The sequence below is a fragment of the Malaclemys terrapin genome, chromosome 11 (genome assembly GCF_027887155.1).
Source record: "Malaclemys terrapin pileata isolate rMalTer1 chromosome 11, rMalTer1.hap1, whole genome shotgun sequence".
Taxonomy (NCBI): domain Eukaryota; kingdom Metazoa; phylum Chordata; order Testudines; family Emydidae; genus Malaclemys; species Malaclemys terrapin.
The window spans coordinates 35,910,351-35,938,301 of NC_071515.1; the positions used below are offsets into that span (position 1 = coordinate 35,910,351).

Consider the following 27,951-nt stretch of genomic DNA (forward strand, 5'->3'; position numbering starts at 1 on the left):
ACGTGCTGCCGAAGACCCGGACATGCTGCCCCATGCACCTGCTTCCTCTGCTGGTGCCTGGAGCCAGCCTTGGCGACCCCCTCCCCCCCCCCTTATAAATTAAAAACACTTTTTTATATATTTAATGCTATTATAAGTTCTGGAGGAAAAGCAGTGTTTGGGGTGGAGGCTGACAGCTTGTGACCCCCCCCATGTAATAAGCTCATGACCCCCAAAGGGGTCCCAACCCCAAGTTTGAGAACCCCTAACCTAGATTCAGGGAATTCTTGGGCAAGCCAGTAGTTTGAGAGGAGGTGGGTGTCCAAAGTATAGAATAAAGGAATGGATTACAGGCTTCAAGGCTGGAAAAATCTAGTTATCCTAATTTCAAGAGCTAAGAATCAAAAGGGAATATAGTATGTAGGAGTAGTGGAATACGAACTCCCGAAGAAATGTTGCGGGGGGAAGTTTGTGTATCAAAACTAGCTGTCCATTTTAAGCTCAATTTTAACATCATTAACTACAGACTTGTTCCTACTTCAACTCCACACTTCATAGCTATAGGGTGGGCAAGTTGTTTGTTTTGTTTGTTTGTTTCAAAAACAGATTGAGTAAACTGTTGCGCACGAGTTCAAACCAAGTCTTACAGGTACTTATGAAAAAGCTTGTGACTTTTTTTGTAAAGTACTTCAAAATATATTCTGTTTATTCAGTCTGTCCTCCAGTTATTCAAAGTAACAAGCTTAATTAAATATATTAAATTTTGTAGCATAGGTTTCACAAAACCATGTTACCAAAACATTCTTTCTTAATTTGTTACAGGTTATTTTAGTATCTGCCAACAAGTTGACTCGATACATAGAACCATGCCAGCTGACAGAAGATTTTGGAGGGAGCCTTTCCTATGACCACATGGACTGGTTGAATAAGAGGCTGGTTGGTTTTCTGGATTTTTTTTTTCTTTCAAACTAAGCTTTGTGGAGCATGGACTATATTTCTCTTTGTGGGCATGGCTCTTACCACATTTTGGTTGCTACCTCAATGTTTAGAATACATTATAATGCAGTAGAATGAGAAAAATGCACTTTAAATATATAAAGAGTCTTATTATTCCAGTAGCAATTGAATTTACTCCAGAGGTGGCAAAGCAGATGTAGTTATGTTGTTTAAGGAGCAGATTTACTCTTTAGGTTCTGTGCATATTCTCAGTGTTGAAAAATCCCCCAGGAGTGCAGGGTACAGGAGCAAGGAATGCTGGGGGGCCTGGAGTCAGCTAGGTTTGGCCATAGAGAGGGAAGGCCCAGGCCAAGCAAAAAATGCTCTATTTCTTCATGTTTCCCAGGCAGCCTTTTAATATAGGGCTCCTATGGAGCCATAACCAGATTTAAAAGCTATCCTCCATCATGGTGAATCCCCCTGCAGCGCAGTTGCCCTGGTAGATGCAGGCATGGAATTTATATCCAGGGGTAGATCTGCCCCTAAATTGTTAATAGATTCAAATTATTTAGGGAGTCATTGATATGTATATATTTCAGTATATTTTAATTCTGTTATTCATTGAAATTTGTTTGAAGATCAGAATTTACTTTAAAAATGCATTTTTAAAACAATACCTAATCTTGAAAGTAGAATAATGTCCTCTCCCCCCCCCCCTTTATTTTGTATAATATAATTTTAAAAGCAGATGGACTGCTTTGGTCTGAATGTTTTCAACCCTGGAAACTGAAGTATTTCCAGCTAGCTGCAAAACTGGTATAACACGAGCAGCAGTTGTGCAACTTTCCTTATTATAGTAGCACGTCAGTATGTCTTTACTCAATGGCAGTGGTTTTCAACCTATTGTCCATGGACCTCTGGGGGTCATCAGACTGTGTCAGTTACCCAGGGTTTTCAGAACCCACAGCAGTGGTAACTTAACTGTTTCTCTTCAGGCAGTCTGGAATATATCAATGGGGATGAGCTCCTCCATCTGATAAATGATTGGTACAAATGAGTGCTTTTACCTAAAACTACTCTTTTATTAGATCTTAAGCACACATGCACACATACACACGCTGTAGCAGTAGGTTTAGAGCACCTCAAGCATTTATAGTTACCTAAAGTCTGAGATGCTTTTGAGTAATTAACAGCCAGGTTTCTGGGGGCCCTTCTTTCATCCAGCATCCTTAAACACAGCTCTATGCTCTCTATTTCCATCCTTGACTTAAACTTCCAATTTGCTTCCACTGTCTGTATGATCCTGGACCCTGAACTTACCTTCTCGCACATCTGTAAAGGTCTTTTTACCTCTGAAATACCACCTGTTTTGTGTCACTACCTTAATTCTGCTTCTGTTGAAATCCTCATCCATGCCTTCCCCTTCTTTTACCTTGAAAATTGCAAATTCCCTTCTCTGATATCTCCCCAAGGCCAACACATATTAGTGTGAAATCTTGCTGCAGACTACTTCTTCACATTTGCAATAAGCTTACAAACATATCACCCCCATCCTCACTGACTGGCCTCCATCTTCCTATTCATTTCAGGATTCAATTGAAAATTTCTCTACTGATGCTGTCTTACAGATGTGTCTGTCTCTTCTCGTTATCTAGCACTAGACTCCTTTCTCTTCCTTCATATACCCTCCATAATGTTGGTGCAAGGGCTTTCTCCTTTGCTGCTCCTGCCATCTGGAACAGCCTTTCTGATTCTGTCTAGTTTCAAATCTCGGCCGAAAAATGTTTTCATTGCCTAATTTCTGTTTCATAGCTGTATTTAGATTGTAAAGTATTTTGTACTACAGTGTATGAAACGTGCGGAAAAGTTACATTGTATTGAGAGGGCTGTCCAATTTCATGTCTAGAGGGCTGTTTATTGATGCGTGAATGGACTGGACGAGGTACAGAAACTTCACCTCCAGGCCAAATATTTTGAGTTGATGAGGTGAATAGCAGCTGAAAGTTGATCTCCAGTGAAATGAGTGATTGGTTTCAATCCAGTTCCTAGTGGATAAGAATGCATATTACACAACATTATCACTACTAGAACGAATTGACGCTCAGCTTTCATAAAGAACTGAAAACACATAGAGACTGAACAAGTACATGCAGTCACTGATTTTATAGGTTTTGCTCTCTGAGATCAGAAACCAATACATTTCAAGGATCCTTGACCAAGGTATTTTTTACTTATAGCTATTTGCTCCTTTGTTTCTAAAAGTTATTGGTTACAGTACAGGCCAAAGCTGGAAATTCAGATAACAGTTGATGTACTTAATCCAATTTTTTTAGTGGACAGATGTTCATATAACAAAAATCCCCACCACAGTTTTTAAGAGGTAGTCATAAAAAGGCAAAGGATTAAATGGATTGGATGAGTAACTATGGCAATGAAGACTTAAGTTTTGAAAGATTCTTCAGGGTCTTGTAAGCGTTTCGAAATTCAGTTCTAACTTGAATGTATTCTAATATAAATTTGCTTAATTCCCTGGAGAAACTGACACTGCAAGCCTCTGTCATTGAAGGGAAATTATATTTTTTAACCTTTTTCCTATACCATCTGAGTCTAAGAGGTAATTATTTTATGTCAAGAAGCATATTAACAGAGCAATATGGATAAATTTGAACTGGTAGTGTCAAACTGCAGCTTTCATAAGCACTAAATTAATTTCTTTTAACTCTTTAAAAAAAAGTAAATGTTCTTTTAATAAAAAGTATTTTTATTTAGGTATTTGAAAAGTTTACAAAAGAGTCTACATCATTACTAGATGAGCTTGCTTTAATTAACAATGGAAGTGATAAAGGAAACCAACAGGAGAAAGAAAGGTATGTGGATTGCTTTCTAAAATAGACATCTTTCAGCATAAGTCTTAACTACCAGTTCAGCTGCAATATGGAAGTGTAATGTGAAGGGACTGGTGGACAACACAAGTATTTTTCAGCAATTTGTTTTCTGGCAGGCACTAAGGTCCTGATCCTGTAACTGACTGCATGTGGTCACACTCCTGTTCCTGTGCACAGTCAATTGCAGGTTCAGGCCTTAGCAACTAAGTAAGCAAGATGCACTTGATCCCAGTGTCCCTTCGCATTCTCAGTTTGGGAATGACCAATGAAGTGAAGCCCAAATTATTAATGTGATGATCTGTTATATGATGCCACAAGGAGCTTTGATTAACAAGTTTTTCACTGACCCTTCCATCCCTAGCTTATGTGGTTTTGTGTTTTAAGTGAAAGGAGACAAAATGGGATGAGTCAGCACTAAAGCATAAGCCTCGAGTTTCAATTTACTGACTCTAGTTGTTTGCGGTCAGATTCTTTCCATTATTTTAATCACAGTATACCTACTAAGGTTTAAAAACTGCTTGTGACAGTCACAAACTGTCAGAGAGAAAGGGCTCCAAGGAGGAGGTCACTGCGACTATGCATTTAGTTAGATGTTTGGAAATAGGGAGAAGAGAGAAATGAGAAGGTCTGTATAAAGTTGTAAAGGGCACAGGTATCTGAATTTTTGGTATTTATGTGAGGTGGTGAAATCTGATCTTTTGCGTAAATAGAAATGCAGGACGTTCCCTAGTGCAATAAACCTTCTTTGAAAATTATTATACAATGTTAATTGATTTATAAATATCCACATTATTAATATATCTGTCTTTCTTTTCTTTAAATACCAAAGCAACTAGACCATGCTAATAAGCAATTGCTTGCCAGACTTAATTTTGTTTGAAGTTATGTGTTTTGCCATATTATTGTACCAAAAGTGTTTTCATTTTTATCTTTTCTATTACTTTGCTATAAAATATTACTATGTATATGTTTACAAAGAGCCACAGAGACCAAGGGTGGGTAAGATAGTGGACGAGGACTCAGCAGGTCTGAGCTCAGTTCTAGGCTCTGCCAGAAACTCCCCATATGACTCTGGGCAAGTTGCTAAGGTCCTGATCCTGCACTGTCATGGATGCTGGCAGATAACAGTGCAGGAGCAAGGTTTGTGTCTCCCCATTCCCCATCTGTAAAATAGGGATAATTACATTTTTTTTTTTCTCCCACCATTTGTCTGTCTTGTCTTCTATAGATGGCTAGCTTTTTGAGGCAGGGACGGTCTCTTACTATGTGTATAAAATGTAGCCACAATCTCAGTTGAAGCTTCTTGGTGCTATTGTAATACAACTAATTAATAATATGTTTACTTTTTTATTACAAGGTCTATGGATTTAAACTTTCTTCCATCTGTTGATCCAGAGACAGTACTACAGACAGGTACAGTCAATTGAAAATGACAATTTTTGATCACTACTGTAGTTTTAGTCATTGTTTTTAAATCTTCTGTGAAAGCATAAAGGATGAGATGCTAATATCTTAACTACATAGTGGAATAAACTTAACAACTGTATTAACATTTGAATTAAAAATAAAACTTGAAAAATTTGTTGGTAAATGGAAAAAACTCTACATCTCTTCTATGGGAAAAAAAAAGAGTCACTATCTTAATAATTTAATATCCTTTACAGTAGCACCAGACCTAATTTTTTTTTATTGTATAAATTAAATACATTGCCTCTGAAATATGCAAGTTGTCATCACTGAAGAATGAGTTACTCTCATTAGCCACCAAATGGCTACAACATAGACTGCATTTGCCCCACATGGTTCTGACAATTTGCCTCAGGCTAGTTCTGGGCGCCATTTGTACAAGTGAAATGTCCCCATGCCTGTTCAGCGCTTACCTTCTCTCTTGAGTGTCATCAAAGCAATTAAAAATTATATAAGGTAATTATTTTCCTATTACAAAATAAACCAGTTAAGGATAATGGCAGTGGTAGATTTGAACTAAAAATTTCCTTAACAATCCTGCTTCATTGGATAAAAGGAAATAAGGCATAATACAGAGATCATGGTCTTAGACTCTAGGATAGAAATATTGGGAACGTTACCTCAGCACCCCACTAGCCAATCTGTGAGTCATATTAATATTTGCCACAAAAATCTACTGTGTCTCACATCCTCTGCCTGCATGTCTTAGATCTCCCATAATAGAAAACAGGTATGCGAGAGTAAGACATTGATGCAGCATTAAGGTCCTCTGCTGCAATCTGAAAAGCTCTTAACATATACTGAGTATTCAGATTATACCAGTAGAACTTGAAAGTCTAATTTTGCTTTGGTTCTCTCCAATTGTAGTTGGTGTTCAGCCAGTAGATGGCTCCTATGGTTGGTAATGGATTACAAAGCCTTCCATTTTTTATTCTGTTGAAATCAAGCCCAGATAATTAGTGAGTGAAAGTTCTTAATCTGGGTGGTTCCAGTGTGAAAAGAATTGGTGACCTCTGTTCAGTTTCTACAAGACAGCAGTCCACTTCACAAAACCCACCACAATTGGCTATCTTATTGAGGGTCTTTAATAAGCCATAGTTTTGAATTGTCTACACAAATTAAAATCTTCTTCCTTCCAGGTCAGAAATGAGGCAAATAGACTAGGGCAGAGATGGGGAAGCTTACACTGTTGAGCTCTGTGTTGTACCTCTTCTGGGGTTAAATAAAGGATTTCAGTTGTCCAGAGCTATACATTCACCGTCTTTCACAGACTCCAAATTCACACTTCAATTCTCTATTTTAAGAGTTCCAGTATGAACTAAAAAAAAATTAAATATTTTTCCTATGAAAATTTGAAATATTTTATCACTGAACAGTGAGTTACAAGTCAATAGAAATTCAAGCTTTTGTCGGAAAACTCCTAGGATAATTTGTTTGCCTGGTAGCCATCCTCCTTTGCCTTGTTGTAAGTTTTATATATAAAACCACATGGATGATAAACATAATCTAAAAATAATCTTTTTATTAGCTAGTGAAATAAAAAAAATTGTAGCGTGAGATTTTAAAAAAATCACTTGGATACTTCCAAAGCCTTATTCATTTCACATATTTTTTTTTATATTTATTAGTACTTTAATAACATCCTTAATTGTTCCATTGTCAGAACAATAGAATGTGACTTCATTAGAGAATTCAGATGTATGTAGCTTGTGGTAGACCAGGGAGCTTTTCACTTTTAAGGTAATAAAAACCAAAAATGGCTGTTCATTGGCTTACATGAAATGAATGGTGGTCTCAGCCCACTTCCCCATAGACAAGTCCCCAAATCACAAAAAGCTATCAAGTTTGGAAATAACTGGCCTTCTTGTTGACAGTCACAGCAAAGGATTGAAAACATATACAGACTATGGTAGTTGCCTACCCACTGTTGCTAAAATCCAAACTTCAACATTTGCTTAGTTGATTTTACTTTAAAGCAGATGTATGTAATATTACAGTGTTTACTTTTTCTCTGCAAATAGCTGTTTACTTTTTTTTTTACTCAACTATTTTTTTGTTGCTGATTTTTTCCCCCCCTTTTCATAGTGGGTAGGAAACCATGCTGCAATAATCACTACCCATCACCAACACTTTGCTGGCAGTGTTAAAAGCTAAGCCACAGACTGAATGGGCCTTGGGTAGGGAGCCCATACATCCCATTTTGGCCAGAACAGTCCCTTTTTTAAAGGCCTATCCTGGCTGTCTCGACTTTTTTGGCAAAAGTGGGCATTGTACTGTTTGTTCTTGCCAACCTGATCAGTTGGCAAGAGCAAGCAGGATAAATGCTCGCTTTTGTCAAAAAAGTTGGGTGTGGAAGAATATGCGAGGACGCAAGTGGCAATGTCAGCCCTACCCGGGGGGTGGGGCAGGGAGGCAGGGCTCAAGCAGGGGAGCGGGCAGGCAGGGCTCGGGTGATCAATGATGCCAGCCCCAGCCTTGACCAGGGAGGGGGCCTTGGGCCAGCCCTGCATGGGGGAAGGAGAGGCTCAGGGAAGGGGCTTGGTCCAGCTCTCCATGGCGGGGGCGAGTGGCTGGAGCCAGCACCGGGCGGGGTGGCTCGGGCAAACCCAACCCAGTGTCCCGCTTTCCCTTTGGGAAATATGGTCACCCTAGCCTTGGGAAACTAAAATAGCTACTAACTCCTAGAGTTGGGCCCTCCCGTTGTAGCTGAAGAATATTGTTGGAGCAATGTGGGGGAACAGGTGCCATTTGTGTTTAGGCTTCACAGTGTAGTGGTTTGGTTTGGTGTTTTTTTTTTTTTTTTTCTGGATTTATCAGAAGGCTCACTCTGTAGTTTAAAGAATAAAACCCAGATATTCTCAGTAAACAAATATTGAGAGCCTGTTATGTTAAGCCTGTTATGTTAAGCTTATCTTTTATAATATTTAAAGCCTATAATTTTATTGTTTTGTATGTTACCCTCATAGTTTCTTTAAACTAATTGGAAATGGTAAAATAGTTTTTTTCCTTCCTTATTCTATCAGATTTTTTATTTTATTATTTGTAAGTGGCTTGCATTATTATTTCAATTATTAACCCCCCAAAAAACTAGGTAAATAGTTAGTCAATGATGGCCAGACCCGCTTCACACCACAAATAATTCCATAGAAATCCCTGGATTAAGGTACTATTTAGTTTGAGTAAGGGCTTGTCTGCATTACAAAATTACGTTGACTTTATCTAATTCGACCTCGAGCCTTTGAATTAATTAAGTCGATTGTGCGTGGCCATGCCATGCTCATTGTCTTGATGGAGTGTGTCCTCACTAGCAGTGCCTGCATCAGTGAACAAAGCAGTGCAGCGTGGGTAGTTATCCCAAAGTGCCACTTGCCACCATGTGTTTTGGGAAGTTTGTGCAATGCCTCATGGGATCAAAACATTGTTGCAGGGGAGAATGGGAACATTGCATCAGCATCCCATGATGCACTGTGCTCTCTCCCTCATATCAACGGCAAACAACTCAGTGGTTTTCATGCCTTAAAACCGCCGCACGTACGCCATAATCCCAGAAGCATGGAGCCTGCTCAGTTGTACACTTTTGCTGTGAGCATCTCAAACACCTTGCGCCTTCTCCTGCAGTATTTTCAGAGCCGAAGTAGGGTCCGCCGTGCGGAACAGAGCAATGTCCTGCAAGCAGCCCTGCTGCAAGTCATTGGAAAAAAAACAATTCACAGTTGCTGCTGGAAGTCACAGAGCAGCTGCACTCTATTGAGTGCCATTTCTGGTCCCATGAAACAAGCACTGACTAGTGGGACCGCATCGTTTTGCAGGTATGGGATGACGAGCTGTGGCTGCAGAACTTTTGAATGCAGAAGACCACCTTCCAGGAACTTTGTGCAGAGCTTTCCCCTGCCCTGCAAAAATGAGAGCTGCTCTGACAGTGGAGAAGCGAGTGGCGATCACTATTTGGAAACTTGCAATGCCAGACAGTTACCAGTCAGTGGGGAATCAATTCAGAGCAGGTAAACCAACCATGGGAGCTGCTGTGCTCCAAGTGTGCAGGGCAATTAATCAACTTCTGCTACAAAGGGTAGTGAGTCTGGGAAATGTGCAGGACATAGTGGATGGTTTTGCCATCATGGGGTTCCTTAATTGTGGTGGGGCGATAGATGTCACATATATTCCCATCTTGGCACCAGACGACCTTGCGAAAGAGTACATAAACTGAAAGGGATACTTTTCAGTGGTGTTACAAACACTGTTGGATCACAGGGGACATTTCACCGATATCAACGTAGGATGGGTGTGAAAGGTTCATGGTGCGTGCATCTTTAGGAACTCAGGTCTGTTCAAAAAGCTGCAATCTGGGACTTTCTTTTCAGACTACTAAATGAACATTGATGATGTTGAGATGCCTATAGTTATCCTGGGGCACCCAGCCTACCCCTTGCTCCCATGGCTCCGCCGTCTGGACAGCAGTAAGGAACGGTTCAATTGTAGGCTCAGCAAGTGCAGAATGGTGGTTAAATGTGCCTTTGGTCATTTGAAAGGGCTCTGGAGAATTTTACTAAAAAGGTTGGACCTTAGTGAGGAGAACATCCCCATGGTTATAGCTGCCTGATGTGTGCTCCATAATATCTGTGCAAAAAAAGGGGGGAAATTTTCCACAGGGGTGGGCAGTTGAGACGGATCTCATGGCAGCCATTTTTGAGCAGCCAGACACCAGGGCAATAAGAAGAGCACAGCAAGGAGCGCTGTGTATCCGCGAGGCTTTGAAAAGCCATTTCAGTAATGAGTCACAGTAATGTGAGCTGCTTGTCTGCATTGTGCTTTCCCAAACCTTCACCTGGAATGTATCACTGTCCCTGTAAAGCCAACCCCCCCACCCAAGCCCACTGCTTCTACTCAATAAAGAACATTTATTTCTCGAATCCATTTACTTTATTTAACAAACCCAAGTAAAGAGGGAGAACGGGGGGGCGGGGGGGAGGGGAAGGTAACCTTGGGGAAAAAGGGGTTATAAAGTTGGAACGGGAGAAACATTTTCAGCTGTGTAATGTAACACTGCATTCCAGACCATCAAAGGTCTGTGAATAGGTGCCTTCTGTTCCTTGTACCCTCCCCCTGAGTTAAGTGAAAGGGATGATGGACTTTTCGCCCACGCCTCATGGAATGCTTGGGGGAGGGTGATTCTGCACCAGGTGATGCTGTCTGTTCACCAGGGTCTGCAGAGGGAGTCTACCCTCCTGCTTCTGTTCCTGCAGTTCAACCAGATGCCTCAACATGTCTGCTTGGTTCCTCATAATCTGAAGCATATCATCCTGCGCCGCACGCTTTTGCTTATTGGAAGCTTTCCTGCTCTCCATGTCCATGTCTAACTTCTTGGACAGTGAAATCCTCCACGCTTGCAGCTCTGTGTAAGCTGTCCCGGAGGCATTCATTATCTTGGTGAACATGTCCTCCCGCGTTCTCTTTCTCCTTCTAATCAGCAAAAGTCTGCTTTCAGGTGTTGATGACACACCAAAGGACACATTTCCAGCTGTCAGTCGTGGGGAAAAATAAAGGAACCATTGTAAATGAATAAAATGTTTCCATAAAAAGGCCGTTTTCATAACAACAACAACAACAACAACAACAACAACAAAAAACCTCTTATTACACTAGGTGCAAGCCATAACTTAATCAGAATCTGTAACCATTCACTGTGCTGCTCCAGCCATAGTGAGTAGGCATCCTACCCCTACCCACCCCACCCCCCCCCCCCGGTTCATGGGTGACCGCACTTTTAATGAATTTTATGGCAGGCTCATGTCAGGAGCAGAAGTAGCTAGTTGAACAAAGGCCCTTCCCATAGCACCACGGGAAACTGTTTACAAACGGGGCTGGGGGGAACATTTTCACTCCCAAATTACGGAATCTCAGCCACTTTAAACTACTTGCCAACTCATGCCGAGTACAGTAAAAGCACATTAGCGGCTGTATGGTTTGGCGATCCAATGTGTGTGTTGGGGGGTGGTTCTACATGCCCTTTTTTTGTTTTGGTTTTTTTTCCTTGTAAGAGCACTTTTAATGAGAACTTCCCCTAGGTGACCCTATGTGATATCAGTCTCCTGAGGGTAACAGAGGCGGAAAGGAAGGAGATGCTGCTAGTGTCTGGGTATAGACCCGGTCCTTATGCTGCTATGCTGTGTACCGCAATGATGCCAGCAGAATTAATTCAGGAGTTGCAGGGAAGGTGTCCTACCATGGTGGAAGAAATAAGACTGCCCTGCCCAGAAACCTTCTGCAAAGGATTGCAGAGTATCTCCATGAAAGTTTCCTAGAGATATCCCTGGTGCTATCCCAATCCACATAAACAGTCTTTTCCGGGGGCCGCCCTCTGCGTAGCTGGAGCAGCCTCTTGTAAGCAGAGAACCACAGCATCTCGCTTTGTCTTCACAGTAAACATGCAATACCACTGAATGGGTGTGCCCGTTAAAGTTTAACTGGACTTTGATTGTAACTGTATACTCACCAGAGGTTCCTTCCGCGGCATCACGGTCGGCCACTGTGATGTCCTGTGACCCACGGGGCTCCAGGGCTAAAAATATTTCCTGGCTCTTGGGCAGAATAGATCCACCACTTGCCTGTCTCCCATTCTCCTCCTCCTCCTCCTCTATTTACAGAGCTTTCTAGATGTTAATTGTACCGTGGGCAATAGGAATTCAAAGAATTTTCACTCTTGAAAAATACTAGAAAATATAAATATTTAAAAATAAAACCTTTAGAATATTGTTCAAATTTAAGGAAGACAGTTTGCTTTCAGATGGTGGTTTTGGTGAAAAAATCCCCTTAACTTCCCTTTCCTATATCTACTACTTAAATACTTTCTCTTCACATTTTCAAAGCCACTAACAAGGCATGTAAACAGAAGAATACTTTATTATAGAGTTTAGTTTATTAGAACCAATAGAATTGAAGGTCTGATTTACTCTCAGTTAAATTATTCAAAGACCTTAAAGTGTCTTAGATCGGTTACTCCCAAAAGAGAACTTCTTGGAATCAATAAAGGGACTCCTGAAACACTTTTTGAAAATCTACCACAGATTTGAGAAGGAATCTTACTTCAGTTCAGATTTTACATACTATTCGCTTTGTGTATGAATATTTTTTGTTCTTCCCCTCCCCCTAAAATATACTAGGCCAAATTCTGTCCTAATTTGCAGCCAGTACAGTCCTGTTGACAAAGGACAGTATTTTGCCTGTTGTCTACAAAGAAACATCATTAAATGTGCCAGTACACTACAGTTCATTAGATGCAAGAATATAGTGTCTGTTAACCTTAAAAGCTAATTTCTGCCTCCTAATGATTTTGACTGTATCTGTGTTTAATAATTATGATTGTATTGCTCTATTTATCTTTAAAGGTCATGAGCTATTATCAGAGTTACAGCAGCGTCGGTTTAATGGTTCAGATGGAGGGGTCTCATGGTCTCCCATGGATGATGAACTGCTTGCTCAGCCACAGGTCATGAAGCTATTAGATTCACTCCGAGAACAGTATACGCGTTACCAGGAAGTATGTAGACAACGTAGCAAGCGCACACAGCTAGAGGAGATTCAACAGAAGGTAATGCAGGTAAGCACCAAGATTCTCTTGGTACCATATTTTTTTTTAATCATGTAACCTTTTGACTTTGCATGGTTAACAAAAATCCTTCTAAAACAAACCTTGTTTTAGTCTGTTTAGTATTGTTTTTAATAGCACATATTACAGACATCTATGGTGGTTTTTTTTTTTTTTTTTTTTGCAATGTCTAAGACTGTTAAAAATAAGAACAGGAGTACTTGTGGCACCTTAGAGACTAACAAATTTATTAGAGCATAAGCTTTCGTGGACTACAGCCCACTTCTTCGGATGCTGTAGTCCACGAAAGCTTATGCTCTAATAAATTTGTTAGTCTCTAAGGTGCCACAAGTACTCCTGTTCTTCTTTTTGCGGATACAGACTAACACGGCTGTTATTCTGAAACCTGTTAAAAATAGTTATCTGCCCTCAGTGTATTCCTCTGGCGTGCATCTGTGAGTAATTTAGGAAGCACATGCCATATAATTCTTTACTGCTTAATTCCAAATATCTGAGAAGTCTGTCATAAGTAGCTTATAGTGATATATTTTTAAACTAGATTCAAACTAAATATTCCACTTTGTAATAATGTTGAGTTCTCTGTTAGACCTCTGTCTGGATTGAATACAATAGACAATTCTGTTACATTTTTTTGTTTATATTGAAATTGAGTCTTACGCTCTGACCTTTAGGTCTGGATAAGCTGCAGTTGGTGTAAGACTAAGGGAGTTGGAGGGAAAGTTGCTTTACTCAGGCTTTTGTGCTTCCTTTGATTCTGGGGCTGCTAGGTGCTGATTTTGCCTGATGTTCTAATTTGACTGCTTGCAATGGTTTTCAAAGGGCCTTTTTGACAGGTAGAGGTCACTAGAATGCAGTAATTTCCAGACAAGCTTTCTCTTCCAAGCCCCCTATGCTGGGGATTCTCCTACACCTAATGAATCCTCAGTTGGTCACTTATGCCAGCTTTAAGCCTTCCTTGCACTGCCACAGGGCTAAGCACCTAGATCATTATCAAATAAGCATTCAAGAAAAAATATTATGACGGTAGTTTTGTTTATATCGTTAAGTTCTTATTTGAGTGCTACTCCCTGTGTGTATTCGACATGTGAGTGTGCATGTGCACCATGCACCTGAGATTGTAGATTTCTAGCAAGTAGTGTCTGTTCATCTGTGTCTGTGCAGTTGCTTTCCTCATGCTACTAATCGAGAGCATAAGGTGTGTTGTAAACCGATGCCTCTCCAGTTTTTTCTTACCACCACATGGCTTGAGTTGGAATCCTCTGTGTCCACAGATTTCTCTGTGCTTCTTTATTCTACACACACACACACACACACACACACACACACACACACACACACACACACACACAATTTAGTATAGTTAGTTTTTAGTTTCTTCTACCCCCGCCCCTCCGGTGGGGAGTGTTTTCCTGCGGACAAAAACTATGTCCAGAGTCCCGGGGTTTAAGAACTTTGTCACATTCTCCATGAGCAGTGAGCACCAATGCTGTTGTCCTGGAGAGGTGAATATCTCAGCCAAGTGCAGCACTTGCTGCTCATTTCTTCCACAAATCTTTAAGATTCAAGGGACCCAGCTGAGAAAACATCTTATGGAGAAGGCTACATGATCTCAATCTGAGGAGATTCCCCCTTATGTCAGCCTCAACTGACAAGCAATGCCCCTCCAAGCATTCCAGGAGTGGAAGCCGGAGCTGATAAGCCCAAGGAGTCCAGGGTTTCTCATAAGAATAAGGGGTGCACTCATGAGCATAAGGACAGATCTCCTGCCACGATTGCTTCCAAGAGAAGAGATCCCTCCCCAGCTCCAGCCAAGTTGGGTGAGCCCTCACGTCCAGGTCATAAGGACTTGTGCCCACTTAAACCTTCCAGTACTGAGAGCAAGGTGCTAAGGAGAAAGGATCTGCTGATACCAGTGTCTGCTCCAATTCCTATGCCTAAGGATCCGCAGCCACAAACGCCATCTAAGAGTTCACATGTTGACGCCTCAACAGTACTGACCAGTCCCCATAAAGACCCGCCATCCACGATGACCATGGATGCACCAGATCTGTGAGTCCTGACTACCGGAACGCCCCAGTCTCTGCGACTAACCAAAATGTACACCTTACCGGAGGATATCTTCACCCTTCCTTATCCCCAGTCTTCTTTGGGGTCTGACCTTCCTGAGAGACAGTATGACACTAGAAGTTGAAACTACATGAAGGAGAGAGAAATGTTACCCTCCTCAGTACTTAGGCAGGAGCTTTTACCCACTGGCACCAACAACTCTGATAATTGAATAGGAACTGGCCTTCTCTTCAGAGGAGTTGGAGGTTCCAGATTATGATCCTTCACTCCCACATGGGAAGATGAGTTCAGACAGAGACTCAAGAAGTTCTGGGGTCCATCATCTGTCCTCCACCCACATACAGCTACTCAAGGGATTGAGGGTATCTATTGCCATGGGGACCCCTCAACCGGTTAACCCTTCATATTGGCCCTATTGGGGTCCATGGGGTCCCTACAGTAAACATCCCAAATCCATCCATCCATCCCACTGTATTTCTCCCACATGACACCTGCTGGCATTGTTGGAGTTTGAGGGCGAGGATACTGAACCAGATCCACAGGTGCTGATGGGTGTTTTGTCTGACCTTACCAGATGAGACAGTTTGCCCCATCTTCACCATCCCTGCCTGATTACCACAGGCAATATCAGGAACTTCTTCAGATAGTTATGAATGACCTCCACATTCTGCTAGAGGAGGTCCAAGGTAGCCAATATTAGCTCCTTGACATTTTATAACCCTCTGGTCCCAGTAAGGTGGCTATCCTGGTAAATGAGACCATCCTGGAACCAGCTAGGGTAGTCTGGCACACTCCAGCCTGCAGCACCTCTACCCCCAGAAGGGCTTAGAGACAGTATTTTGTACCAGTCAAAGGAGCGGCGTTTCTCTTCACACACTCAGCACCCAACTCCCTGGTGGTGCAAACAGCCACTGAAAGATCTTGATTACAACATCCCAAGACTACGCTGGCAGATAAGAGTTCTTGTCGACTTGACCCTCAGGGGGTGAGGGAAAGGTGTTGTCATCTGAGTCTTGGCTCCGTATTGCTAACTACCCAGCTTTGTGAGTAAAACATGTCTGGAAGTCCAAAAACCAAACTCCAAGAAGACAGAGAACATTTCCAGGCCCTCATTGAGGAAGGCCAACTGGTGAACAAAATATCCCTTCAAGCTGAAGTTGATGCAGCTGACACTGCATCTAGAAGGAGAGCCACAGATATAGTCATGAGGCATGAGTTTTCACTGTGTTCCACAGGGTTCCCCAGGGAGGTTCAAAATATAATAGACAAGTTTTGACAAGTTTATTTATCGAGAAGACTGACAAGTCTCTAAGCTCATTGAAAAACTCTAGAATAACTCTCTGCTCCCTTGGCATTTACACCTTGCCGCTGAAGACACAACACTATAAACAGGTGTACAAGCCATGACCATCTCCCGAGCTGTTCCACCACCAGCGCTCATTTGAATCACTGGGCAAACACCAGAGTGTACAAAGACCTAGATATACAGCTTTCCCTGTGACAACCACAACTACTCAATCCCATCCACCATCCAGAGGTTATTTTTGACAGGACAATCAAGAACTGCCTGTATCTGTTGATGCCATCTACCACTGACCACATGTTCTGTGTGTCACCTTTCTATGAAGGTCACCTTTTTAGTTGCCATCATCTCATCTGGAAGGATGAGTGGACTGGGAGCACTTATGGCTGACCCACAGTACTCTATTTTTCATAAGGAAAACATTTCCCTTTGCCTTCACTGGAAATTCATTTCTAAAGAAATTTCTGAATTTCACGTAAGTCAATCTAAATTTTCTTCCCAAAAACCTCATGCTTCTGATGAGGATAGGAGACATCTTACCACTGAAAATGTAAATCCAGCAAGAAACTATTTTCATTTGTGTGGTCACTGAAATCTTCAAAAGAAAAGAAAAACCCAAACTCTTCTTCTTAAAAACAACAACAGAAGTGTAGTGTATAAGATAATAATAACACTACTGCATAGCTCACAAATGACATAAGCAGGGCATGGGACTTTTCCTGTAGTTGGATAATATTCAGATTGGCTGAGCAAGAATTGCTGATTGAAATAAAGTTTATAACCTAGCCTGGCAAACTGCCTTCATTAATGCATTTAAATAGACTTGTTTACTGGGGCATCAACCTCAATTTGCATCATTTTGATTAGAAATAATCATCCATTTGCTCTGTCTACGTTACTGATGCTGCATAATAAATGAACAGAGTCTTAGCACAAAATGAAGCTATGTGTTCTGCTATTTTGTTTAACCAGTTTTAAAACGATTGTTGAAGGCATCAAGTAATATACAAAAATGCAATAAAACGTTGCCTAAATTTAAACGATAAGGCAACCTGTCTAGATTCACAGCCAGAAATACACACACTGTATGTAAGAGCGACAACCGCAGTGGGTAAGCTGCCCACCAACCAATTTCTTGCTCGCATCCTTTTTCCTGCCAACGACTGGTCGCTTAATCAGCTGATAGTTCATTTGATATTGTTGACAACTGGCTGAGCATCAATTTGAATTTTATCTTCGAGGAATTGGTTTGTGCCTGCTTTTCTAAGCTTGGAACATGTCTATAGAGTAGAATCTTGTAACTTTACATACAAGGTTGCCACACATATTTTACCAGGACAATAATGATCAGCAAATTATGAGTTCTCAAATGATCCCTCACAAGGCATACTTTGTACAATCAGTTATAGTTCTGTAAAAAAGGGTGAATGTAGGGATGCAGACTGTCACAGAGAAGAGTCCCCCAAAAAACGGAATTAACTGTCCCAAATGGATGGATATTGCAAGCTACCACAATAAGAGTCCTGCCTCCTGTGGAGTCCTGATTGCACCTAGGGCAAGGCTTCAGTTGGTGATTCCTCACTTGGATGACCCTAGTATTGCTGATTCATTCCACCTGTGTTTTCTCTCTCTCTCCTTCCTTTTTTATTTTATTTTTTTGCCAGTATTGCTTGCCATTTCTGGTTGTGTTTACTCCCAAGTCTCCATTTTCTGCTTTCCTCCCCTTCTCTTCTTAGTGTATGTGCAACATGTCTCAGGTGGCATGAGACTAGGATTCATCACCAAATTTGTACCGTTGGCTGGATCATTAGCTTCCCCGGCTTGGGCCGGGTATTGACAGGGAGTGGAACATGCCCCCCTCCCCTGCTCTGCCTCACTGTGAAGCTTTTAGTTCTCATCCACTTTCAAAAGTTCTCACACCCTTTTTCCCAAATGTTGTCCTGTTCGCCCTGTCTCCTTTCTTCTGTGTCTTTCAGATTCCTGCCACTCTTCTACTACACTCCCCAGGTTTTGCTCTTTTTTTCTGTTCCCCCGTACATAGTTGGCAATGTTTTTCATGTACATCCAGGAACAATTCTCTTAATAAGCAGGATGTGGGAGCTTCCAGACCCCCAGTTGATAAACAGTTTGGTGTATGTTTTGGTTAATTTTAGGTTATTTTTTTCCTTAGAAGGGTTAAGAAAAACAAACCGAGAAATTATTCTAAACTGACAAAAATGCACATAAAACACATGCCTCCCAGCCACTGCCTGACTTGAAAAACTGTCCCTCAATAATAATGTTGTTCCCCTTGTCTCTCATCTCACCACATAGCTTCTTCTGTCTCTCCCTGGTAAATGGCCTCTCTGGCCTGCATAGAGAGTGCAGGATCCTCAGCTGGGTTCTCTCTGCCATGCACCCACCCCATGTCTGCTGGCTACCTCTCTCCAGTGCATGTATCTGGCACAGATCTCTGCATTTGCTGAGCTAAGCACAGCTCTAGAAGCAGCTGCCAGGGATCAGATGCAGAAGCCAGTAACTGAGAAGACTCCAGTGAGGAATAAAGCAGGAGGCTGCTGAGCAGTAGTGTTACAAAGTCCCAGGACAGTTTCCTTGGAAGGGTTTTCCCAGCCAAACTAGGATCACTGACAGGTATACTGGTATCTTCCCTTCTCTGCCTCTCTCCACTGATCCCAGAGGAGGCACCACACAGGATATGGCAGGACAGGATGTCTTTCTTAAATTGTAAACTCTTTGGGGAAGGGATTGTCTTTGTTCCATTTATACAGCACCTAGCACAATGGGGTCCTGGTTCATGAGTAAGGTTTCTAGCTGCTACAATAATATGAATAATGAATAATAATGGTGCCTTGAGGCTTCTGTGTTACCTGTGTGCTTTGGGAGCAGAGAAACAGGCTGTTGGAAAGGCAGTTGTGTCAAACTGTAATACAGGCATGGATAACTGTAGATCAGGTGACAAAATTGGGTGGACTTTCTGAATAATCCAAGGATAGTCATAGTCACTCTTGTGCACTGTTGTGCCACGACCTTCCATGCTGACAGAAAAGTCAAGGATAAATCCATGTTCTTCCCTTGTTTTCCCTTTGGTGAGGATGTATTCCCTGAAAAATGGGTGTGCACAAATCACCAGCCAACTGAGTTTCATTGTATGTTTGCATATATTCTTGTTATTTAAAAGAAAATCTTTTGATTAAAGAAGAGAAGCTGTTTGCCTGTCCTTTGTCATTGTCTCATAATTTTGGGGTCTCTGAATTCCCAGTCATTTCAGGACTCCTGTGTGGCTTCAGTGATAAGAAGTGGCTTTTTTTCATATTCTATATTTCCTACATACTTTAATCTTAGAATTGATGCTGTGGGTATAGTCTAATACTTCAAACTTAAATATAATAGAAATATACATAAAGAGGCCAATATACATAATTTTAGAGGCCATTTCATCTTAATTGGACAGTTTCCCAACATACAAATCAAAATGAATTGATGGTCCTTGGTTACAAAAATAACACATTTGACACTTTAATCTTGGGACTTTCCAGCTATAGATTAGACATTGAGACCTTTCTTGCAAGCTATTTTGCAAAGACAGACCCCTGAACTTTTAAAGGAGACACTGGCATCAGTGAGGCTTCATGTGGGTGCCTCCTTATGTCAGAGGGGTCAGTTTACAGGATGAAGGGCTATTTTTTTAAAGCATTTTATGTATTTCTAATATTTTGTACTGAAAACGTGCTTGTCACCTGTTTGTCCATTAACATAATTGTTCAACAAAGCAGGGAGAAAACACCTCTCTCATGAGTATAAAGATGTGTCCAACATTTCAGCAATGCTGACACATGCACTCCAATTCATTGATCTAGGCTAATTTAAATTTGTCTGAAAATGAAAGATTTTTTTCTTATTGAGAAAAGTAAGGGTTTTATTATCCACTTTATTGATACAGATGTAAAATGACAAATATGAGTGTGCCAAATTTTTTGTGAGCTATGAGTTTCTAGCATGAGCTAGGAGCCTAAGGTTAATGAAAAGTACATTCTACCAAAGGCATACGAAATCAAGTCACTTCCAAAGTCACTCAGAATATCTAACTTTTTACCGAATTTGTGGTTATATTAATTTGAAATGAAAAGTACATAGAATTTTTAATAGCATGAGTGGAACTGTTTTACAACCTGTTGAGAATCTTTGATTTATTTGTTGTCATCTAAACTATTATTTTATTAACAGGTAGTGAATTGGCTTGAAGGACCTGGATCAGAACAACTACGAACCCAGTGGGGGATAGGTGATTCAATTAGAGCCTCACAAGCTTTGCAACAGAAACATGAAGAGATTGAGAGTCAACACAGTGTGAGCTATTCCCCCCCCTTCCCCAAGTTACAACATGATTATGAGTACATATAATTAATTGTGAACAATGTAGTCCAGTGACAGATTCTTAGGAATTTGAGCAGGCAGTGATTTATCGGGTATAAAGAGGAGTATCTGCACTGTTTTAATTACCCCCATGTCCTTTAGATACAGATTTTTATGGTTTCCAGTGTAGATAATAAAATCTAATTATATGCTTTTTGTCTGCGTGTTGATGTTTTAAAAGACACCGTTACAATTTGTACTTTCAGTAAAAGTGAAATAAAAACAGGGAGAGTAAGCCTGAAAAAAGAACATTTTTGAAAATGTTTATGATAAGATCTGTGCTGCTCTGGTAAATGAGATGTTTAAATTTGGAGCTTATTTGGCTAGAACCTACCACTGTCAGTTATCACTGAACGTGGATTTCAGTTAACAAGATTTGAAATACAATTTAGTTTGGAATAAAATTTAACAGCTTATTTCTAACTTTGCTGACCAAATACTATACAGTAACTCCACACTTAAATTCATCCCAGTTAACGTTGTTTGGTTGTTACGTTGCTGATCATTAGAGAACATGCTCGTTTAAAGTTGCGCAATGCTCCCTTATAACGTCGTTTGGCAGCCGCCTGCTTTGTCCACTGCTTGCAGAAAGAGCAGCCTGTTGGAGCTAGCTGGTGGGGACTTGGAACCAGGGTGGATCAGCGGCCCCCCGTCAGCTCCCCTATGTTCCCTGTGTGGCAGCTGCCCAGCAGGCTATCAATTGCCGGGCAGGTCAGCTGTCCCTCCCCCCACTGCTATGTGCTGCTCCTGCCCTTGCCTTGGAGCTGCTCCCAGGAGCCTCCTGCTTGCTGTGCATGGGGAGAAAGAAGGATGCTGATGTCAGGGTGTCCCCCTCCCCTTCCCCCGTGCTCCTGTATCTCATCTCCACAGAGCAGGGGAGCCACAACAGGGCTCAGGATGGAGGGAGCTTGCTGGCAGCAGCTGCTGTCTCAACTTGCTGATCTACTTAAAAAGGCAGTGTACTTAGGGTGAGGTCAGCATACTTAAAGGGGCAATGCATGTCTCTCTCTCACGCACACTCTGTGTCTCTGTCTCTCTCTGCCATGCTATCTCCCCTCCCTCCATTCGTGCTGCCTTGTAGAGTGTGAGGCTAACATTAACAACTACGTGTTAACCCTTGAGGGCTCAGCTGAGTGCTAGTTCATCATTTATCAGTAAGGCATTCCCAGGGAAATATCCCACCCTCTGACTTCAGCACCTCAACCAGGCTTCACAATCATCATTGCTATGTACAGTATTAAATTGTTTGTTTAAAACTTATAGTGTGTGTGTGTATGTGTATGTGTGTGATGTCTTTTGTCTGGCAAAAAAAAAAATTCCCTGAAACCTAAGACCCCCCCCCCCTTACATTAATTCTTATGGGGAAATTGGACTCACTTAACATCATTTCGCTTAAGGTAGCATTTTTAGGAACATAACTACAACAGTAAGAGAGGAGTTACTGTACTACTTTTCACTATAAATCTGTTTACAGACACCTTTTGCAGACCTTTAGAAATAGAAATATCCTCTCTATACCAACTGATTTATTGTTACTGAGATTTGATTACTCAGCATTCAGCCAGGGGAGGCTGCCTACTGTTTTGTTCTTTCTCTGCTGAACTAAGCTCCCTAAGTCACCTACTCTGAAAAGTGACAATGTGTAAATGGCATTTTCTTACCCAACGTCTCTGATTGTTATGTGTATAGAGGACGGGTCGGCAATCTTCAGCATACGGCCCATCAAGGTAATCCGCTGGCGGGCCACGAGACATTTTGTTTACGTTGACCGTCCATAGGCACAGCCACCCCGTAGCTCCCAGTGGCTGTGGTTCATGGTTACCAGCCAATGGGAGCTGCGGGAAGCGACACGGGCCGCAGAGCCATGCTGGCCACCGCTTTCCGCAGCTCCCATTGGCCAGGAACGGTGAACTGCAGCCACTGGGAGCTGCGGGGGGCTGTGCCTGCGGATGGTTAATGTAAACAAAATGTCTCACGGCCTGTCAGCGGATTACCTTGATGGGCTGCGTTCTGAAGGTCGCCGATCCCTGGTATAGAGAGTAACATCTGTTTGCTTTAATAACAAAATAATTGTAATGTTTTATTCATTTTAGTATTGTAGAACAACATAGATATGGAAGACTGGGCTGAATTCCATTCATGCTTACACATCATTAACAAAATGAGCTAAGTTCTATTGGAAGTCCAACTTTTGTCCTTAGGTCCTTACAATCGCACCCCAGACCATGGGGTGCAGAGGTGTGACTGAAGTCTGAATTTGACCTACAGAATAAATATCACTGTTGATAATGCACAAGCAGGAAAGAACACAGCCTGGCTTTCAGTCCCAGTATGAATTTGCAGCACTGGCAGTTAGAAAAAAACATCTTTAGACTTATCAATTAAGCAAATTTGATCTGGAAATCATTGACATATTAAACATGGAACCCCATTTACAAAGTCACTTTTCAAAGTAGTTCTGTGCCTGAGTGCGTGTGCATGTTTTTGCCCTCTAATCTGGGAGCATCTCCTATAATTGATCTGGAGCCAATTGCAGTCTGCCTTCTTCTCTTCCTCCTTTATCATTTTCCTAATTTTCTACAGTCTCTCTAGATCAGTGTTTCTCAAAGCCGGTCCGCCGCTTGTTCAGGGAAACCCCTCTGCTGGGCCAGGCCGGTTTGTTTACCTGCCGCATCCGCAGGTTCGGCTGATCGCGGCTCCCACTGGCCACGGTTCGCCACTCCAGGCCAATGGGGGCAGCGGGAAGCAGTGGCCAGCACTTCCCTCGGCCTACACTGCTTCCCGCCGCCCCCATTGGCCTGGAGCAGCAAACTGTGGCCAGTGGGAGCCACGATTGGATGAACTTGCAGATGCGGCAGGTAAACAATCCAGCCCGGCCCACCAGGGGCTTTCCCTGAACAGCGACCCGGCTTTGAGAACCACTGCTCTAGATACTTATTTCTTCCCTCATTTCTGAAGTCAAACAGGGTGCGTGTCTGATTTTATCTCCTCTCCACTGCTCTTCCCCTCCCCAACTCCCCCTTCATTACTTTGGAAACGTCTTCTATTTATTATTGACAGTATTGCTCTCATGTTGCTTTAGTTTCTGGAATGCTTCTATTTGTTTTTAATATTCTATGTGAATCCAGTCTTGAAAAAGAACTGCTTTAGATTTCTAGATAATAAGCAATTTGTGACCTATTTCATAGTTTCTCTGCATGTCTAATATACTTGAGCTCATTGTCTTCAGTCAAATTTCTGCCTTTTCTTCATGGTCATGACTTGTGAGAGTCTGGTCAATTTGGGTTTAGAGCTGGTCATTTGATTTAAACAGCCTTGATTAAGTGCATTGCAGGTCTTGTTATTGAAATAGTCAACAGTGTACTTGTAGTTTTAATTCTGTTAGATATTGGCAGCTTTTGCTACAATTGACCATTTTTGCCTTGTTTATTGGGCAATGACAAAATAAAGCATTAATCACTAAATCAGGTATTTCATTAATACAACCAATAGGTGGCACTATTCTCTTACGTTGGAATTAAGTAGGACGTTTGAAGGTCATCTTGTCAGTAGACCAAAATAACAAAGATGTCTAGCAGCCATATTTGGTATTACAAGTTTATAACAACATCAGATGAACATTGGATTTCTTATCTTGATATATGAAGTAGGCTTTCATTTTCCATGAATTCTCCATCATTTGAAATGTTTTTCTTATCTAAAACTGTATATTATGTTTTCAACAATATAAAGGTATATATGGCAACACTTTGGAGACACCTTCTCTCATATAATGAAGAAACTTTAGAATAACCTGTTTCTATATTTTGCTGTCCCATTTTACTTGAAAGATATTTAATTCACTCTGCCTAAAATATTTTTCTAATGACATTTCTAAGTTTATTGCTAGCAGTAGTAATATTGCTGAAAGCAATATCATTTGATTCAAAGGCAGTCTTTTAATAATTGTTTAACGTCATGCTAGAGCCTTATCATTGTTCCTGTAGCATACCATGAATACCTTAATGATAATTAAATAATGGTTTATGTTTAGACAGTGGAATTTTTGTGCTGTGCAAGCGACTATTAATGGAAATGTGTTTGCAGTATATGCCAATAGGCAGGTTGAGTTTAGAGTTTTTGACAATGGACCTCCCCCCTACCTTCAAGTAGTATCAGTAGGATCAGAAATTCATACTTTTTTTGTAAAACTTGCAACTATATTTTAATTGATATAGGGAAGAGTGGATTGATTTTAAATCACCAATTTTAATCACAAATTAAATCAACAAGCAGGAAACCTTGATTTAAATAATTGATTTCAATTGTGTTTTCATTTATACTTTTAGTTGTTTTTCTAAAGAGAGGTTGATTCTCATTAGTTGCTAGCCATTAAAACATGTTGATTAGCAGCTAAATGTATCCTTTATTTACACTACATTTTGGTGCTCCTTTTTGCTAACGGGGGGATACGCTATCTATGCACATTTATTTAAGCAGTTATATACTTAAATTTTATATTTTTAATTTGGTTGGAAAATGGCAAATGAGTCATTTCTTATTTACTAGATTAATTATTTTGCTTGTGATTTTTTTGTGAACTTCTGGTTGGGTGGTAATTCAAATTCAGTTACAAATGCACACAACCAGTATTTTATATATATATTTTTATTAGATAAAACTACCTTAAAAGTGATGGATACATAAAGGGAAAAAAAAGTTTATCAAAACATGTTTTACATCAATTAGTTTGAAATGCATTAGACAAAGGAAGTGTTATTGGTAGTTAATTGACTGAACTGTTTGTTTTTGGTTACTTCAAGATTTTAGAACTAACAGATCTCACCCTCTTACACCTAGTTTTTATTTATAGGCTACCTCAACACTAGAAGCTAGGGTTATGATTCCCAGCTCACGTAGACATAACCGTGCTAGCTCTCATGGAGATAGTACGCTAAAAGAAGTAGTGTAGCTGTGGCAGCATGGGCAGTGGCGAGCGAAGGCACGTGTTAGCCATCCCGAGTACATACCTACAGTATCTAGTTGGGTTTGAACTTGGAGCAGCTAGCCTATGTCGTCACATTCCTCTGTCAGTGCTACTGTGGTGACTATTTTTAACATGCTAGTTTGATGAGAGTTAGCACATGTATGTCTACTTGAGCCGGGAGTCGCATCTCTAGGTCCAAGTTTAGACGTAGCCATCGATTGGAAAAGGAAAACAAGCTTTTCCTGCTTTTTCAAATCCCAATTGGTTTCTTAACTTGGAATAAACAGAAGTGAAAAAAAGTATTCTCTCTGCACCTGCAGCAGAGGCTCCTGCTGTCAGAAGCTGGTATGAGACAAGCTTTTGAAATACACAGAGCTCTTCTTGAGGTCTGGGAAAGATACTGAGAGAGTTACACTAAATACAAGATCAAACAGATAATTTTTGCATTCTTAGTTAGCACTTAGTTTCGCATAAGTAGTACCTTAAACTATTCAATCTTCTATTTAGTTGTGACACACTCAATACCTTTTCCAGACCTCAAGAAAACCTGAAGAAGAGCTCTGTGTAGCTCAAAAGCTTATCTCTCTCACCAACAGAAGTTGGTCCAATAAAAGATATTACCTCACCCACCTGGTCTCTCTAATATGCTGGGACTGACATGACTAGTACAACAATACTGCATAAAAGCTGGTTTATCACTTAAACTCTGGTTCTAGGTGCTTAGCCAGTGACTTCTACCAGTTCAGTTTGACTTTCTTGGTGGTAAACAAGTGCAGCTTAATATTATTTTTTGTATTTAACTTAGATGATTTTAATAGATTTTAAGTAGTTTAAATCTTAAAATAGGTTGTCAATTTCATATTTAATTTTACATATATTTATTTTTTAAAAGTATATCTGTATTTAAATTTTAAAAAATCAGATTATTTAATTGTCCATTTTCGAATCATCGATTTTTATCCATCCTGATACAGGATGCAAAATGCCTCTTGGCATGTCAATTTTCAAAATGCTGCATAAACCTACACTTACTGCTCTTGTAGCTGAAAGATTCCACTGATATCCCATAAAGAAAAATATAATAAAATGCTCGATACATTCAAATGCATGTAATTTAAAAAGAAATAGATTTATTTTGGTGTTACTTTAAAGCTTTAATCATGTGGTTCTTGCTCTTTTTTTGTAGGAGTGGTTCGCCGTATATGTGGAGCTTAATCAGCAGATTGCAGCACTGCTAAATGCTGGGGATGAGGAGGACCTGGTAGAGCTGAAAGCACTACAGCAACAGTTGAGCGATGTCTGTTATCGGCAGGCCAGTCAGCTGGAATTTAGGCAAAATCTGTTACAAGCAGCGCTTGAATTCCATGGTGTTGCCCAAGATGTAAGCTTGGTTTTAAGTGTTTACAGGCTTACTTGCCGATACACCGTTGACATAGTATTATTGAAGTTCACTATCTTGTACAAGGTGTATTGAGAAAACAAAGTAACTTCTGTGAAAAATGCAAAAGTCTTCATTTATTGGTAGCCTGATTGAAATACTATTGTTAAGCCTGAGGCCTTCTGTTTTGTAAGAGGAATGTGTATTATAACACTAGACCGGGATCGGCAACCTTTGGCACACGGTTCGCCATACCAGGCCAATGGGGGTGGCGGGAAGCGGCGTGGGCAGAGGGATGTGCTGGCCGCCGCTTCCTGCCACTGCCATTGCCCTGAAACGGCGAACCGCAGCCAGTGGGAGCTGCGATTGGCCAAACTTGCGGATGCTGCAGGTAAACAAACCGGCCCGGCCCGTCAGGGGCTTTCCCTGATGGACCGCGTGCCAAAGGTTACCAATCCCTACACTAGATGTTCTTGGTTTGGCCTTACATTTCTGTGATATTTAAGTTGTAAAATAAATTATGAAAAGAGATTCAGCTAACTTCTCTTTACTTATATTTTTTGACTGGCTGGTTCTATTGCATAGGGTAGAATGTTCTTCAGAGTTTCTCTGTAAGATATTTTTCAAGCTGTCGTTTGTCTGAAGTGGATTTTATCACAGGACATGGTGTTTTTTCTTTAAAGCCCAGTTGCTGTAACCATGTATTAGGTGATAATTTCAGCTTTCATTTAAAAAAAAAGTTTCTAGCCTTTATGGATGTGGAGAAAAGCTTGAAAACCTGATGTAAGTGACCCTAAATGCTCAGGAACCAGAAGGCAAAGAAAAAGAACCCAAAATTTGTTTTTTTTAATCTCATTATTTTTAAACTACTCTCATGATTTTGGGGAGCCTGACTCATGATTCTGGAGCGCTTGGGCTTGGCAATACTGAGAGTGCTTATATGTCTTTTAA

General features: G+C 40.9%; 1 protein-coding gene across 5 annotated transcripts in view; it reads left to right on the forward strand.

Annotated features, from left to right (window-relative positions):
- The window catches only part of SESTD1 (SEC14 and spectrin domain containing 1), a 119,251-nt gene that overhangs the window by 72,424 nt on the left and 18,876 nt on the right, over positions 1-27,951 (forward strand). For 4 of the 5 annotated variants that reach the window (XM_054044504.1, XM_054044505.1, XM_054044506.1 and 1 more), the window contains 6 exons: positions 802-915; positions 3,685-3,782; positions 5,158-5,213; positions 12,653-12,864; positions 20,468-20,590; positions 26,809-27,003. In XM_054044504.1, the coding sequence (XP_053900479.1) occupies positions 802-915; positions 3,685-3,782; positions 5,158-5,213; positions 12,653-12,864; positions 20,468-20,590; positions 26,809-27,003 (798 nt within the window). The remainder of the gene's footprint in view (positions 1-801; positions 916-3,684; positions 3,783-5,157; positions 5,214-12,652; positions 12,865-20,467; positions 20,591-26,808; positions 27,004-27,951) is intronic. The other variant, XM_054044507.1, reaches the window with a different exon arrangement.